The sequence below is a fragment of the Mchenga conophoros genome, linkage group LG7 (assembly GCF_057382185.1).
Source record: "Mchenga conophoros isolate Kocher_MC1m ecotype Shallow Benthic linkage group LG7, M_conophoros_male_GT1.1, whole genome shotgun sequence".
Classification (NCBI taxonomy): Eukaryota; Metazoa; Chordata; class Actinopteri; order Cichliformes; family Cichlidae; genus Mchenga; species Mchenga conophoros.
In genome coordinates, this window is record NC_140532.1 from 36,805,441 (window position 1) to 36,824,178 (window position 18,738).

Genomic DNA, 18,738 nt, shown 5'->3' on the forward strand with positions numbered 1-18,738 from the left:
CAGAGAGTTATCAAAGGCTTAGTCACTCTGATTTCTAGTGACCCACCGAGGATGGCTGCGGATGGCATTCAGTACCAGCACAGAGACCTCCACCTCTGCAGATGCATTCTAGCTGCTGTGGCAGCTGGCCACCAGGGGCCATGTCACTTTAGGGAATCCCATGGGACCAGATGGACAGTATTTAGTGAATCCTCCTTAGATAAAAGGACTAGCTGAGAGATTATTAGAGAGCAATACAAAAAGAACATGAAGGGCAAATGTGAGGACACACACACACACACAAACCTCCTATCACAAAAATCAATACATAAATATCAATTATGGGGGAACTGATGGCTCAACTAATTAAGGTGTTAATCGTGGGAATTAAATTTAACACCAGAATCTATTTAGCTATCTGGCGAATTTTAGTTTCTTTATATTTTAGTCTTAACATTGTGATATTTTTCGCTGTATTGCATTTCATCCACACACACACACACACACACACACACACACACACACACACACACACGCACACACACACACACACACACACACAAAAACTCAAACATCTAATTAACTCTAAAGTTTGGCAGTTCTTATCGTAGTGAGGACAAACACCAGTGCTCTGGCTATAAGTAAACCACATACAACTAAAAACACGCAGAAATTAACTGGGCTTAGCATGAGATGAGTTGTGATTCTTCGAATTTGTGTATTAAAAATATAAAAATAACTTGTCTGTCCCGATGAATGGGGTTCAGGACCCATAAACTGCAGCTTAGTTACTTCTAGCCCTGTTGGCTTCTGACCTAGCAGGAAGCAGCCGGGAACAGCACTGACTCCAGCCAGCCAATTAGAGAGCAGGGAGCACGAAGCACACTGAGGCTAACGAGCTCCCTCCCCATGACCCTCCTCACCTCTTCAGGACCCCACGATGGGAAATATGAGGAGCCGGGAGCCACTTTAACTAGACATTAACCCCACTTCCCCACTCCAACCGCTACTCTAAAACCCTGCTGTGTGACCACAAGGTCCACAAACACATGCTGCCTCTCTCCAGAGGCCCACCACATGGAGTATTTCTGCAGAACTAATTCTGAAAAGCAACACACAGAAAAAACAATGAGCAAGTAAACACATATTTCTTGCAAGGAGATGGAGCTGTGTCACTAGCCCTACAGTTTACGCTGGGCTGGTTCTAAGTGGAGGGATAATGAAGCCTCTTTCCATGTACTCAGAATAGAAAACGGGTTCCAAATGAATTGGCAGGATTTGTGAGGCAGTGAGATAATTCTGAGGCACTGCAATGAAACAGGGCTGCATTAAACACTAATGCTGCTTGGTATTATGTGTAATTGTTACTTATTAAAACATAATCAATAGAGAGTTAGAAATCACAAGATAACAATACACCTGGAGGGTTAATCTCTGCAGGTAGTGCCGGATACTCAAGATTGAGTTTCTGGTGCATCAGTCACATCCAGAACTAATGAAATAACAAGAGAGGGAGCCAGTCGTGATCATCTATGTCCAACATCCCCACCCCCTTTTCTCTCCAGGCAGAATTGGTCCTGTCATTTGGACCCTCCAAACACGGACCATATGCGAGTTCAGCCCTGGCAATCAGACTGCATTGTGGAACAGGCAGCTGAGTTCATCAGGAAAAAATTAGCCCGCCGCTCTACAGGCCTCGCTCCCATTGGCCAGTCACGAGGCCTGCTCCGTTTGAGGGCACCCCAGACATTCCTGCGGATAATCTTTTCCATTCCTCTGCTCAGCTTGGTGAGGACAGACCAAATCACAGCACAAGGCTTGCATTGTGAAGGCCTTTTTCAAAAAGCTCTGTTTTCAATGCTGTCTCTCTTTTACACTCGCTCACCTCATGCACCACATTTCCAAAACAGAAAAAAAAATATCCCATCATGACTTCTTGTTCTCATTAAAAAGCAACAGAAAAAAAAGTGAAAAGAGGCCCTAAATGTTTTGCCTTTTTTCTAACATTATCCTGTGGAAAAGTGAGGTCTTGAATACTACATTTCTCACGGTCCCTTTCCAGTAAAAGTTTGTTTTTGAAAAGCCCAAACAATGTAAAACCACTGAAACCGGAGCCGAGCCACATCAGTGTGCTGCCCGGAGTTCAGCAGATCACTGCTGAATACAGCTCCCCCGGGCGAGGCTCGCAAGCCTTCCCAGAAACCTGCTGCTTGGTCACCCCTACACGCCTCACGCCCCCCACAGCAACTTGTCATTGTGGCCATAGTTGGGCAGCTGGAACATCATGATTGGAAGACAATCACACAATCTAGGGGCACTGGTGAATTTATAGAAACATATTCCATAATTAGACCCACAGATTATTACAGAGTCTATAAACTTAGACTCCAGAGCGGCTAGCCACCCCTCTGCTGCTATGACTTAACAGTTAGGTAACTTTCTCTGGAGGTATCCAGTGCTCTTGGCTGCTTAACACACCACCGATTTACTTTAACAACTCATGCGAGAATAGCAACAAGAAAAGAAACTTCACTCCCCTAACTCCTCCTCTCTTCTCTATTTGCCCCTGAGTCTGACACAGACAAAATAATCTAATGTTACTTGTAACCTGGTGTCCTACCAGTCTTAAAATAGCCACAACACAAAGACGTAAAACCTTTAACATATTTCAGTGAGACTACACAACTTATCCAGATGGTCCCAATTGTTCGGAAAACACATCCACCCTCATTATTAAACTCTGACAGTAAAATATGTTGCAATCAATCAAGACAACTCTGCAAAATACACAAAGATGGGGGCGAGGTTGGTAGAATAACTGTGCACCTCATCGTGCTGAAACTTGTCCATATGAAAGTATTTGCCTGTGAAAGAGAGGGTAGTGGGTTCTCATTTTCTCCCCCCTTCACAGAGCAGGAAGAGAAAAGAAGACAGTTAAGATTTACTATTGATTTTGAAAAAAATATAAAAACCAATAATATTTTAAATAAATACACAAACTATGGTTAAAAAACAAAACAAGACGCAGACTCCCTCCGTGAACACTTGGCCAGTGAATTTTTGGATATAAAATACCATCTCTTCAAGATTCTACTTTAATAGTTAGCAGTGTAAAATTTTGCAAGAATTCACCTATAATTTATTCAATACTGCCAACACTGTGCAGTCACAGTGACCTTGACCTTTAACCACCAAATTCAAACCCGTTTACCTTTTAGCACATGGTGTACGTTTATGCCAGGTGTAATGAAATTCTCTCCATGGCGTTCGTGGTTTGCACAAGAGTGTGACAGACATGAGGTGACAGTGACCTTGACTGCTTATGAGGAAAATCTAAGCATTCCCTCAAGAGTTAAAGTGACTGTTTGTTCTAAATTGCATGGCATCATTTAAGAAATACAATAATATGAGAATAGCATGCAGATGGACAACAAAACCCACAAAGCTTAGGTCACAATTTGCACAAGCATTGAGGTATAAATCTTGTATACAACATGAACAATATTATTCCATTCAAAATTTCCCGTCTTTTGAGCCCTTTCAGTGTTTCAAGGATAACAATGTGTCTCATTCTCAAGGGAAAACGTTTACTGCAGTAACAACTACAACAAGACAAAGAAATGAATAAAATTAGTGTAATCTTATTATTAAATTGGATTGCATCTTTTCTTCTTTTGGATCACTGTCAGATTTAATAAGACGATTTAAAATGTGGAAAGTCCTAAAGGCAATTTTGATGCAGACTTGAAAGAAACATGCATGGATACTATCTTTGGTTATCACGCACAGATTGTACAACAAGACTGATCAGATTTTGTAGTTAAGCAAAACTTATGATTCAAAGCGTTGAACTTTTTGTTTCGAATTGTGTTGGTAATCCTTAAAAAGGAAAAAAAACCCACAAATTTACTGATTATAGAACTATTTGAGTTTTTGGACATGAGGTGTTTTCCCTAGCTTTGAAAACGTATCAACAGTTCTCGAATGTTTAATAAGATTTACTCGTTATTTTTTAAATCCAATATACCACCTCAATAAATGAATTCCTCAGATGCATCTGAGAGCACTTAATAAGAAAAAAAGGGGGGGGGGGGGATCAAACAAAACAGGAAAGAATTATGATTAATTTGCAGTTCAGTGCAAAATGAAACAAAATAATCAAAACTCTGAGCTAATTTGTTTCTAAAAGGAAACGGATTTCTTTCAGAAAATGTTTGTATTCTCCAACAACAGAAGGCTAAAAAAATAAAGGTTTTTGCTTAGGAAAATTGTTTCAGAACTAATAAAAAATTTTTAGATTTCGATTTTAGAACACTTCTACTTTGTGCAGAAGAATCAAACAGATGTTCTCAGAGGTTGTTTGTTTTTTTATAGTGTATGTTGAAGTGACTTTGTCCTAGCACACAAGTCATGCTCTCATCACAAGGCAGGCAGCTCAGCTGGTAACAGCACTGATAATGCTGAATGAGGGAGCCTCAGGGATGGAATGATAAATGTATCAGCATTAACCACATGTTCTGCACAGTTTGGACCCCTATTCATTAGCCACATACCAGACAGTTCAGTTCAGAATACCCACTGATGTCAGCCTCTGCTTGTCTGAGAGGGCCGACTGAGATGGTGGGAGGAAGGGGGCCATTCTCAGAGCACCTCTGTTAACTTGTCCATCATTGGGGCTCCACATGCAAAGACACCATTAATCATAAAAACCAGACGGAACACTGCCTCCTGAAAGGGTCCCCGAGCCACACCTCAAACCAGAGGTTGTGAGGCGTATACATGTATGTGCATCAGGTTTGGAGATGACTTCTTACCTGTTAGATTGCACAGTGTATTCCCTCATATTTTCCCCAAGATCAAACAAAAGAACAAAGCAACATAGTATCAACAAGAAGTTTAACAAGTTGGTGTTACCTGAGGATAGACGGCGGTCATGGAGGGGGCACACACCACTAAAACAGGAACAAGCGTCACCTGAGCGACCTCGCTGCATCGGAGGAGCTAGAGAGCACTGGGGCTTCAAGAACCCTGTAATGAAAGAAATACAGAGAAATTAAACACAAAAGACAGGAGGAATATGGAGAAGATGATAAAGCAGATTAAACTTTGACATTACAGTGATTGGGCCACCACCAGCACCAGCATACTGTTCAAAATGTATAGCTTTGTCACCTCTTGGCCAGGACTCCCTTGAAAAAGAGGTTTTTAAGCTCAATGGGACTTTTCCTGGTTAAATAAAGGTTACTAATAATAAAATTTGTAATCAGGTGTACATCACCCTAAACACCTCTCTTGTGGCACTGAGCCAGCTCACTGCCCATGAGTTTTGTATGTCTGTATCCAGCCTTGAAGGCTCCACAGAGTGGACAGAACCTGCAGAGCGCTGGCTAGGGCTGGTTTGTGGAAAGGCAAAAGGCTTTTGGGCACAGCACTAAGGTTAGTAGCTCTGTGTGGTCAACATGCCAGAGTAAGTTGGGGTGCCTGAAGGGGATGGAGGAGGCCGTCATACTGTCTGTCTCAGGGGTCGCAGTGGTCATTTTCAATAGGGAAGCCATTATCTGGCACAATAAGGCAACTGAGGATGCTGTATGCCCTCCAGGCAAGTGCTCACAAGTCACTGACATCATCCAGCAAAGAAAAGCTCAACAAACAAATCTAGATTGTTCAAAACAGCAATGTTTGGAGAAATCTGTCCTGAATTATAGAACCCTAATACTATCCCAAAGTCCTCAATTTGATGAACTTAAAACAAAATAGAGAAGAATACAGGAGGTTCATGATGGAGCTTAAAGAACTACAAATCTATTAATATCAAATTACAAAAATGTCCCAGACTGAGTAGCACTAACCTTTATGATTGATGATGATACCATTTTTTATTATTTCTTATAAATGGACTGAAAGTGGAATATGAGTGGTATTTTGCTTCACCTACAACGCAGCCAAAAGGAAAACCTGTGTGTGCAGAGAAGCAGTCGCTCCATCTTTATTGACAGGGTAGCTCAAGCAGATCTTATTGGCATTAGAGGACCTCTGCAAATCCAAACTTTATTCACTCCTTAGGAGGACTTTTGGATTTTCTGCAAACATCAAGAGCAGCAAGCGGAAGAGCCCTCCCCATCGCTGTTGTCTGAGCCCAATAAAGCTCCTTTATTACCACCATGAAAAACATGTCACTCCAGATGAGCTCAGAGAATGACATTTAAAACAGGCAAAGAGATATTGAATTAGTTCCCCATGATAAGCTGTCTGAGATGCTGATATTTATTTTTCCTGCTTTTAAGGGTGTACCATGTGGAAGTGCATGTGCAATCATATGGACATGTGAGCAGGTGGGGCTTTCTTATTCGACACATTCATTAGTATTACAGATGATTCAGGGACTGGCAAGATAATTCAAGTCTGGATCAGTCAGAGCAAAGAGACAGACTGAGGTCATCTTGAATATCACAAATTAAATAAAACAGGCAAAGAGGAACACATGAAACTAAAATAAAGCCCGTTTATTCTCGTGTCACGCATATCACTTATTTCACTGTTTAATGAGCATCATATCATTGTCATCAGATGTTGGAAAATGTCATCTTAAAATAACAGCAAAGAGTCCCGAGCCCCGCTTTATGGGAACCATGAAGATTACAGGCATCTTGGATGAGGATCAATCAAATGTTTGCGATTCAGAAAACAATACCCTAACAGACTCTGTGTGTGTGTGTGTGTGTGTGTGTGTGTGTGTGTGTGTGTGTGTGTGTGTGTGTGTGTGTAAGTTCTGATTTGTAAGTGCGCTGTCAATTTAATGGGATTAGTCCAAACCATAATGCAGTTAAATCTTTTACTCTTAGCTTGGAAGCCAAGTATGAGTTAAGATCATTTCAATATGATATACCAGATTATATATTTGTGCAAGCCATCTCATCACCACCCTAACACAGTGACTCAAATCACTTTTATGGCATTATTAATTACAGATAAGAATATTCTATTGTAGACTATGAAATAAATTAACATGACTTTTCTTTTCTTTCCAAGCTGAATAGAAGGACATCAAAATGAATCAACCACACCATTTTTTAACCAAACATACACACAAGAGTAGTTCTTCAGAAGGAACTGTGTCAGGACTCATGGAGAAGGAGAAGAAGGGTGCAAGAGAGGGGGAGGGAGTGAATCTCGGAACACAATAGTTCTGCCATACTCAACCATATTTTTCCCATCTTTGCCAAATTAAGTTCTTCAAAAACACGACACACTCCCGGTTGAAGAAAGGGGCTGGAGGCCAAACAGTGACACATGGTATAGTGCTTCGAGTAATGTCACTAAACATTAAGGAATTTCCATATGAGCCCTACCTACCTCCCTACCTCCCAGTCAAGTTGCACTTTTCCAAAGTCAGGAGTAAACTAAGGAGACAGCAACACCCACCTCCCACAAAAAAAAAAAAAAAAAGCCTTACTCTGAAAGCAATCCACTGGAATAATGTTCCCACGAGACAAAGTAATGTTAAAGCAATCTGAAATTTCACTACAGAATAAGGAAGAGGTAAAGACAAAAGAGAGAAAAATTCGTTTGAAGCTGAAAATGATCTCAAAACCTCAATGTGTATTGTAAAAACACCTACCATATATCAAAAAAATGGTTTAAAAAAAAAAAAAGAAAAAAAAAGAAGGAAGAAAAACTAAGTTGGTTACGTTGCTGCTGATAAAAAACTTGAGTTTAAATCTCAAAAACATAATTAAAAGGAATGAATCATCAAATGTTTAGTTGGCAGCTGTAAAAATACTTCAAGAATGATACATTTGACAGGAATCCGTCTTTTTTTTTTCTTTCTGTTGGCTCGATAAATCATTTTGAGTGAAGGGCTTTACATTTTAAACCCTGAAGGACTTGATGAAAGTGTACGACATGTATGTGCAGGTTCCGGACCTGCTGTTGTAAAAGGTAAGGTTGGTACATGTCTCGTCATTAAATCTTCTCCAGCACTGCATCATTATGCCTTAGTTCATATACTCAAGCAGGATCTTGATTACTAAAGTGTTTGATCTTGCACTTCATTTCTAAGCGGCAAGGATCTCATTGGCTTTAATAACTGCATGATCCAATCTTCCAGGGACAAGCTCAAAACCTTCCTTTAACAGCCAATCGGCATTATCCTTTCCAGCCATCATGGGGGATCAGGGCAATGTAAACACGCTGGGAGTTTCCTCATTAAAGACAGCCTGCTAATGAAATCCCATCCAGCATTTACAACCTTGTGCTAATGAAGGCAAGCCTTTGAGATGTTCTGCTAATGAAAGAAGGGCTTTTTATTGATATAAAGCTAATAAAAGAAAGGCTTAATGACAAGGTTCTAATGAAACAAAGGTGTGTAAATGTGGCGTTATAACAAAACCCACTGATAAGGTGAAATCTGCAGCATTTTCATTTAAGAACATTTTTTATTTACTGCAGATAAACAAATGACTAGGTCTCCAGAATTTACAAGACCTCACAAACTGGGGCCTGTTGAAGAAAATGCATTCAAGCATTTATGAGTTTAAGGGTTCCTAGCTGAATTCTCCTGAAGAGTAAGGATTGTTCATGTCCTACAGTATGTTGCCAGGGTGAACAAGCCCAAGGTCAAAGTTCATTGGCCCGCTAATGCATCTCCAAGGTGCAATAAAAAAGCCCTTCCTTTATGGGACTTCAGGGGCTAAGATCCTGATAGAGTGCTTGGAAGGATGGGACAGCGGGGGCCATCAACCGTTACTGTTACCATCATGACTGGCACCTTCGGCTGAAGGAGGCCTCAAACCTCCATGCACAGAAGGAGATTTCAACTGCTCAATTGTGTTTGCCGACATGTACTTGAGATATGTATTTTACTGAATTCTAAAATAGCATACAATTACACTGATTATGCTGTTCCAAGTCCTTCTGTTTTTTTTGTTTGTCTTACATCGGTTTATTGATTTTTAAAAATCCCCATTTTTAAGCCCCACCTTAAGCTAAATTTTTTTTTTATTTTTCTGTGCTCATGATATAAATGTATTTTTTTTTAATTTATTAATTAATCATGAAATTAATTGGCCCGGTCTTATGTTAGCACTATGTCAGAGGTTACTGTAACACACTGTGTTTATATTTTAAATGACACACATCAAGCGTAGCTATTTACTTTCATCTGATTTCCATCATCCACCTACATCGCCTCCTTATGCCTGTAGTTACCATTCAATAAAACAAATCCTGTGTACAGACGCAAATCTTTTTTTTCCCCCATCTGTTTAGATATATAAGATGCAGGATCCATCCACTGATAATCAAACATTTCTTGAGTGAAGCATTTCTCTCAGAAATGACAGGAATGCTGCCCTTATTTGTTGATCATCAGCCTGTCCCTGCGTGTATTTGCTTCATCAGCAAACTGTCTCCCACTAGATGAAATCTATTTTGAAGAAGGAAGCCGTGCAAAAACATGTCATTAAACTTGCATTTATCTCAGCCAGAGCAAAGTCTGGGCAGATCTATTACGACAACAAAGCCAAAAAAAATTTAAAAAAAATCAATGATCTCTAGAAGCCATACCTACTTGCTGATAATAGCAGGATGCTTGTTCAAAAAATAGCTATGACATATTTTACAAACTTGGAAATAATGCACTTGTTGTTTTTACATGCCTCTCTGTATTGATTACACACCCTCATTCAGTTTCAGAAACACTACCTCTGGGCTAAAATTTCACCTTAGCTTCGACCACGTTAGACAGGTGTTAAACTTTCCACATTCGTGAGTATGCAAGCGCCCATTTGGGTCCAAGTGGGTACATTTTAGTGAATGCAGGCTTCTGAGCAGACCTGTCTAACCGTCTGGTGACTGAACAGGCACTATACATGCACCTTTTTAGCAGGACCTCAAGTGGACTTGGGGAGAAAAAACATATAAGAGGAATTCCTACTTCCCTGGAATATAATCCCCCTGTTAGTGAAACCTCAGGGGTCCCTGAGTATCCAAACCAGACAGAGGTCAGTGAAAGACCTTATCACACACTTGTAGGATTTGCAGGCCTCTGCTATGTATTTAATTTCTAGCCTAAAACAATAAGTTCCTTTTATCAGTGCTGATTTGGCTTATAAGCAGAGAAACTGAAATCTAAATCAAAAATTTGCAGATTCTGTAGGTTAATGACTTGCTCTTCCTTCCGATTATGAGGCTTATTTTAGTCACAATGAACGGTTAAGAAAAAATCTGCTGACACAGACCTGTGAAGACCTTGGCAGGAAGACATAATTTTCAGGTTCAGCCACAACAAGCCTAGATTATTTGTAGCAAAACTACCTTTGGAAGGAAGTTTATTAATCATAACTGAAAAACAACAACAACAACAACAAAGAAAAGAAAAAACTGCGACTAAAATCTGCAACACCTTTTTTTTTTTTTTACTTTTAAGTTGTGAGTCACAAAACCAACTGCTGCTGAGGTCTGGACTGGCAATAAAAAAAGTTAACTGGACAGCTTTATTGAATGACTTATTAAGCGACTGTGTTTTGTGAGACCTAAACTGAGGTGCTTTTGAAATGAACAAGAGCACCTTTCTGTAACGGTTCTTAAAAAAAAAAAAACAAAAAAAACAACATGCCTTCCTACTTTGTCTGAAACTGAGTCTGCACTTTCACACAGTCAGGATAATGAAGCTGCCCTGGTGTCACATTCGAAGCTGCAAAGCCTCTATAGAAAAGGTAGAACTGACATGAATGACCTTTTTTAAAACAGTAACATTAGGGCTGTTATTGAGAAGCCTGTCTGTCTATAACCTATAGCCTTTTTCTAGTTTTGATAACTTTTGTTCTCTAAATATAATTGACGGAAAAAACTTTTGCTTAATCAATAGAGAAAGGTAAATATACAGGTAATTGCATTAGTTGGTATTGGAATGTTAAGCAACAAAACCAAAAGCAATAACTGACATATCTATTTGTCCTTTCATTTATACATAATTTGGGTACAAGTAATCAAACCCACCACCTCCATCAATACAAGCTGTTGGATTGATTGTTGTTCTCAATATATGCCATACTTTCCTTCCATAAACTTTAATGTTCTGACACAAGAGTTGTGTGACAATTCAACGCAAATGACAGATGGAAGTGTTTAGGCATAGCCTCCATTTCACCTGACCACTCAGTAGGGTTTCTAACCAGTTACCACCAGTCCAACAGCTGCTGGTTGCCAGTACATTTGCAGAGGAGTGTGCACTACAATCTACACCACCTTGTTGGCTCTTAAATGTGTTGCACTAGAACACTTTTGCTTTTTTACTTCCATATCGACCTTATAATCACAAGGCATGACATTTGCTAGTCATGCTGATAAGAATGTGCATCACTGTCTGCACATAACTCTCAACCAGAGCTCAACACAACAAGCAGCAACTCTGCTTTATGTTTCTTTACTTGTTGCGTTGAATTCTGCAGGACTAAAGTTTGCAGAAAGACCCAAAATAAAAGCCATGCATTGTTTGCCAATATATTTATAGAATGACTCAAACTTAACTGAAAGCTTCCAACAGGCAGGCATGTGCAATTTTCTTTTTCTTTTCTTTCCTTCTTTTATTTTTGCATAAAACATCCCAAAGCAGTAGTGTTTAGCAGAGAGGACACAAATGCAGCAGTTCATGTTCACATCTAAGAGTTCTAGGTTTCACTTAGTGTGATGTGATGAAGCCAGCAGAAGGCCTCTGATGAGCGGACAGACAGAGGCAGGAAGAAAAACTAAGAGTGTGGTAAATGAGGTTAGAGGGGAAGGGGGGGGGGGGGGTTCAAAGGCTACTTGTGTACGTCAGAACCTTTCTCCAGGGCAAATAGGGGAACAAAGGTCTCACTGCCGCCCAGCAGCCAGAGTAGCTCCTTGGGCAAACGACTCTAATCAAATTTGTGTGATTGGACTCAAAAAAAGCTGTAAGGGTAAAAGAGGCTCCTTTCACGCAGGAAGGACACAAGGAAGCATTTAAAAATCTACTATCCCTCTGCTGATCTTTACAGTAGCCGTTCACATGACGGACTATCTGCCCACACCAGCAGCCCTTGGCAAAGCACACACTGGCCCTTTCTCAGCTGTGAAATATTAGCACCAGAAAGGGAAAGATAAAACTTTGTTTTATGTGCTTCCTCTAATGGATCATGGGTGGAAATTCAGGCCATACTTTGCAGTATTCACCCTGCTCTGCACGGCTTCAGTGTAGCATCAAAAGTGCTATTTTTAGCTGTGATTAATAGTTGCAATTGGACACGGTTCTGGCCTAAGTTCAGGGCCTCGATTTTATTTTTCCTTATCATAGTTGACATTTTAGAGTGATCAAAGAAAATTATGTTAGAAAGTAATGTAAAAAAATGGCTGAAATTATTCAGATTTTTGTATAAAAAAAATTGAAAAAAGAAGCAGTTCATGGTAATAAAATCGATGAGTGGTAAAGGCTGAACCTGTGGGAGCGGACACAAGCTATGTCCGAAGAAGATGTCGTGAGGCATCGCATTGTGGATTGCATCTAAGGTTTATCATTGAGGCCAACAAATACGATTCTTCAGGTTTAATTTGGACAAGTAAATGTGTGTGTCAAGGCACACTGGTACAAATGTTGTTTAAGTTGATGAGAACTGTTTTAGTGGTACCCATATGCATTCAAAAGGTGAAATTCTCTCCACTTTAAAAGGTGTAAGGAAACAGTTTTGTTTATGAAAGAAAGAACGGTTAGAACTTAAGGGACCTGGTGTTTTATTTTGAAAATCTTTATCCCATGCACTAATTTTTACATTGGTTAATTGCATTTTAGTTCATTTCATAAAAAAGAGTGACTCTCCTTCATGTTATTTTTTTCCCTTCAGAAATAAATAACTGTTGAGATACATTTTTTGCATAAAATACAGATTAATTTAATCAGAAGGTATTGGTATAAATTAGTAATACAACAAACTCAAGCCCAGTTTCATTTTATGATACACTCTAGCTTTTATCATAGTTATGTGGGACCTGGGTTACAATGGTACACAGATGAACATTCTGCAGGGAAAATCTAACGCACCAACAGCTGAACAGAGATGCTCTCTGGCAAAATGAAGGTGTGGTACTGTGTAGCGACCTGTGCCCCACTCACTGTCTGCCTGAGTCTTAGCGGAAGGTCCCAGAACACGCTTCCTGTTAGCTTGCTAAATTGTCTCCACACGCCCACGCTTCCATCTCTACAGGAGCACACAGTCTCCCATTAACCACCTCCTGTTGCCTCAGCCTAGTACATCTTCAACCCACATGCCGAGGATGTAAACATGTACAAACAACGATGGTCAAAACAGAAGGAAGGACCTGTGCTGCCACAGACGTCATCTATTCTTCTCTTCTGAACAATATGTTTTATAACTCTGACCCAGATTCAACAATCAAGCTTTACGCTTGCTTAAGTCAAGACTTACATTAGCATTTTCTCATTCTCCGTTATTGGTACTTCCAGTCTCATTTGAGCTGACACAGTCAAATTCTAACCAACTCAACAACAGCGAAAAGTTTAGTGTTTTCATGTTGGCTAGAAGAAGCTTTTACTTCTGAAATTACTGATAATAGAGGTTACACGTGGAATGCTTCACAAGACTGTGTAAAAAGCCTTTAACAATCCAGAAATTATTATTTTCAATTTTTACCAACCTACAACCAAAAGATTGTACAACGTCCTCACATTTTTTCTTAATCATCAGTGAAATAATTTGCTATAAAAGCATTTTAAAAAAACAAACAAACAAACACGCACACAAGGTAATTTGGAGGTTTTTAGACCCTCATGAATAAGTACATCAGTTTAAAAAATAAGTTATAGCAACATTTCATAAATACTTCAATAACAAAAAAATACATACATATGTTGAGAAACTGAGTCTCCTATGTGAAATACATTAATGTGAAGTAGTACATAATTCAAAACTTGAAACAAAAACATCTGGTGCTCCAGCTGCTCTGCATGGGTGTGGACCAAAAACCAGCATAACAATAAAAAAAACCAGTGAAATTCATAATACAGTAGAATAAGAATTACACAAGGCAGACCACTTGCAAGACAGTTTCAAAGACAAGGATAAAGTGCACTCTTTGTCTAAAATGCTTCTTTACGTTGGAGCCATTAAATATGAATGGAAAATTATAAAACCAGCAATACTGATTCCAGATTTTTTTGACAGGAAAGCTCCATTAGGGTCAGATGACTCCAGATTGAAAAACAAAAACAAAACAAAAAACACTTGCATAATCCTGTCCAGGCTTTCAATTCAACATGAAATCAGTTCTAAAATATACACTTCTCATTCAGTATCAATATTTCAGAAAGACCCAAGCTGGACTTAGAAAGAATTGGACAGGAAGAGAGTGCTTATGGAGAAAAGTCAAGTTTTGGAATGAAGAGTTTGGGCCAAAATAACCAGTGGAGACAACGGGGCTCTCTCCAGTATAAGCCTTCATGCATCAGGTCCGATATTATGGACATACCTTAAGTGTGCTGAACCTTAGGGAAACGCAAAAATGCACATATACTGGAATTACCAGAAAACTCATAGCAAATCATAGTTCTTCATTCATGCATACATTTTATATGTAAATATATAATTTATAAGTATATAATAGAGTCTGTGCTCATATATGAACAGTTATAAAAACTTTGGAAAGTCTTAATGAAACTGATTTTCCACCAAAGGTTTAAGTAATCCTCTGATCTTTACCAAATACCTGGAAAGGTTCAGTTTTCCAGGAAAGCTCTGGCTAAAGATCTCAACTTGCTCTTTGGATCTTTACACGTGTAAAAACTTGTGAAATACTATGAGGAACCCAACCTTGCTGAGTCTTTTGGTTCAGCAGTCAAATGCTTACTCTCAACTGCAAACAGGTTCATCTTAATGACTTTTATTACATTTTATAGAAAAATATTACATTCATGCCACAAGCACCACAACTGCATGCGATTCATAATTTTTTCTGTGCTTCATCTCTAATTCTAGACGTCATTTCAGACTTGGTAGGTCAACCCACTGATTGCACTCCTTTGCTTGTAGATCTCAGCTGACATTAGTGGAGTGTATCCTGGATAGGTCGTGAGGCTATTGCAGGGCTAACAGAACGAGACAGACCACCAAGCACACGCTAAACCTATTGGCAATTTAGAATCACTAATTAACTCACCATGCATGTCTTTAGACTTTGGAAGGAAGCTGGAGCACATGGGAAATATCCATGCATTCAGTGACATGTAAAGTGTGTAGTGCTCCATGAGTGAGTAAAACAGCCGAGGCTTGTTATGGGTTGGAGTATTATTCCAAAGCCTGAGTGATCTCTCGTGCTCTTCAGGAACAGATGCATGCCACACATTCCAAGAGGCAACCAAATCATTCCAGTTGAGGATATGCCAAGCTGGCTGGAATTACGCTTTCATCCAGATAAGTGTCAGTTTATCCATCTATCATATCCTCCAATCTAAATGGTATTGTTTGAAAAGTAATAAAAACACCACCCCTTTCCTTTTTCTCTTGAAAAGCTTCTGACAGCAATGTTTAGCTTAGCACAGGTAAAACTGACAACACGCACAAAATGTCTACAAATGAATAAGAAAACAAACCTCAATTTGCATGCACGTGCATGACAATCAAATGGAGAACAAGCTTATTGATACTGTTTAAGGGCAGATGGAAGTGTACAGTTCAACTTAGCTTTTACAGAGAAAAAGGAGAAAACATGGAGAAAAGTGTGTTTCCAACACACCTGTAGTGTCAAAGTTAAATGAAAAAGAAAAAAAACTGTTGGTAAAAACTCTAGTAGGCTGTCAAGGACAAGTCATAAATTCAGTAATAACTCTAAGTTGGCGTCACATCTTTTATATGAGAAATGTCTCATTTTTTGAAGTTGGTTTGTTTTAAGTCCATAATCAAGGACAAAGTTGTCAGCTACATTGTTACAAGATATTAACACATCATAAGGAAAAGACAAGTCACTGGATCAGTCATGTAAAGGAGCAGCTGCCAACACGTGGATGGACCACGAGTTGGGAGATAAAATGAGAAAGAAGAGGCAAAAACAAGTGAAAAACAGACAGTGAAAAAACAATGGGAGAGCAAGTCAATGGAGAAAAGGAAAGTGAGAAAGAGAGGAAAAAGGGGAGAGACAGCCAGTGGGAGGCATAGAGAACTAGGTCAAGTCACATGACTGGGATTGACTACAGGCAGGATTAAATATCCTACAGCATGTGGTCATTTACACAACAAATGTAGATTTCATTTTATAAATTATTTCTCTTCCATGGGGGAATGAGGCTCAGCATAGCAAGTGTGTAGCTACTCTGTATGCTGGTTGGAAGCGAGGCTTTTCAATGAGCACAAAAACAGAGCATTAAAGACTTGAGCGAGCCGTTCCCTCTGAGACAGGAAACAAAGCGAAAGCCTGCGATAGCATGAAAATGATCATAACAGGAGGGGACACGGTTCCAGCAGGAGATGGTTCCATTGTGACAGGCTAATGGCTGTAACATACACTGCCCATTATCCTGGGTAAATGCAAAGGACAGTGAAATGTTACAAAAACAAAGATGTCACGTATTTTAACCACTTACAGTGTGACAGCAAAAGTGTGCCAGCAAGCCTGAACACGAGGTCTTGAGGAATATATTGATTCATACTCATATTATCGAAAGGCTAAATGCAAAACACACCACATAAACAGCATGGTCCGTTCTAGTGGTGCCTGCATGTATGTGTGTGCAGAAGGAGGCACACCCACCGCTAGGGATGGGTACCGGTGTCCGGTGCCATGATGGCACCGGTTCTGACATAAACGGTAGTAACCAGACCGAAAAGCAGCGCACATTTCGGTGCTTTATTTCGGTGCTTTTTTTTCCTGAGCTGTGATACACTTCTAGCCAATCATTTTACGTTTCCGAGGATAGTAGGCAGGGCCAGGTACGTACGTTCTTTTATGCAGAGCTACACATTAAAAATGCCCAAGGCGAAGCGGTCAAAAGTCTGGCTGGACTTCACAGCAAAAGATGCAAACTCAGCAGCCTGCAACAAGTGCTTTAAGCTGATACTGTCAAAGGAGGTAACTCCTCAAATCCGATGAAACACCTGGCGACGCATAGCGTTTTTTTTTCCCCAAAAACCAAGAAATGCACTGTATTTGATAGCTTGCTGCGAGACCTCACACCGAGCGCATCTACTGCGGTGTGGTGCCTGTTATCGGACCCGGAGTTAGCAACATACCCAAAAACACGAAGAGGAGAGTCCTGGCCCCTAGCCCTGCCAGTGTAGCAGAAATGATGACGGATGAAGCAGCCGTTCTTCTCTGCGTGAGTAATTTACGTTGAGTAGGCTAACCACGTTATTAAATTAATGCATGTAAGGTGAACTAGCAAACATCATCATAGCTACATGCGGCTGTCTTCTTGTTTGATGGCAGATACTCCCTTCGCCCTGGCCAAAAAGGCTAAAATGACCAAAGAAAAAGAGGGAAACAGCTGAACATGAGCGGTTTTTGGACAAAGTTTGTGTTTTTTCCATTGTTTATGCACTGCTTCCAGCCAAGAGTGATACCATATATGCCCTATAGCTGCAGAAAAGGCTAACATTGTTATCTTTTTACAAAAACCAAATCAAATCAAATCAAATCACTTTTATTGTCACATCACATGTGCAGGTACATTGGTACAGCACATGTGAGTGAAATTCTTGTGTGCGAGCTTCACAAGCAACAGAGTTGTGCAAAATACAATAATGTAAACAAGCAAAATACAAGAATGGCTACATCTGAAACTAATAAATATATGTACAATATATAATAGTATATGCATTTCTGGATGTGTATACTAAATATTTTCCTACGTGTGTGTGTGTGTGTGTGTGTGTGTGTGTACACATATTTTACAAATTAAATAGAGTAAACAATAAATAAAATATATAAAATATACAGAGTGAGACATGTGTAAAACAGTGGCATTACTGTACAGTATGGAGTGCATAATGTTAAAGTTCCAGTAGTGAAGCTGAGGTGTCTATGACGTGTTCAGCAGTCTGATGGCCTGGTGAACCAGCTGAACATGAGAGGTTTTTGGACCAATTTTGTGTTCTCCATTCTTTAAGCACCGGTTTGAGCACCGTTTAAGCACCGGCACTGTTTCAAAAGTACCGATTTGGCACCGGTATCGGATAAAACCTAAACGATACCCATCCCTACCCACCGCAGGTCGGCACAACAGGAACCCGGTCCGGCTGCAGGTAGGGGCTGGCTGGGTCGAGGTAATTTAACTTTCAAAATAAGAGCAAAGTGATTGCCCACTAGCAAACCAATTGCAGATGCCACAAAAAAAGTAATAAAAGAAAATGTCAAAACTAGTCATAATCATAATATTTAAGAAGGTTAAGAAGTTAACAGTGGAAATAAAAATTGGTGAAATTTTCACTGACCAAAACAGCCTCCAAATTAAGCTTTTCAATAGTGATCTGGCATCATCATTACTCGGAGCTTGTCTGAATGCAATAGTATGAGTGAGACATTTATAGAGTAATGCAGGATGGCATGTCGCAAGATGCAAAATGTCACTAGTACCCCATCAACCCATCATTTCCACCACCATCCATCCACCCTACTCCACTGAGGAAACTGCAGCTGCCAATCAAGCACAGAACTGCAGGCTAAGCTGGCCATAAGCTCAGTCAATCCCCTGAAGCCCAGTATGTGGAATACCAATCATTCATTCACTGTGACTCTGTG

The 18,738-nt window shown here is 39.8% G+C and overlaps 1 protein-coding gene across 3 annotated transcripts in view; it reads right to left on the reverse strand.

The window, feature by feature from the left end:
• Positions 1–18,738, reverse strand: part of rxraa (retinoid X receptor, alpha a) — a 168,160-nt gene that overhangs the window by 81,888 nt on the left and 67,534 nt on the right. For all 3 annotated transcript variants that reach the window (XM_085279112.1, XM_085279114.1, XM_085279113.1), the window contains exon 2: positions 4,894–5,007. In XM_085279112.1, coding sequence (XP_085135238.1) covers positions 4,894–5,007 — 114 coding nt within the window. The remainder of the gene's footprint in view (positions 1–4,893; positions 5,008–18,738) is intronic.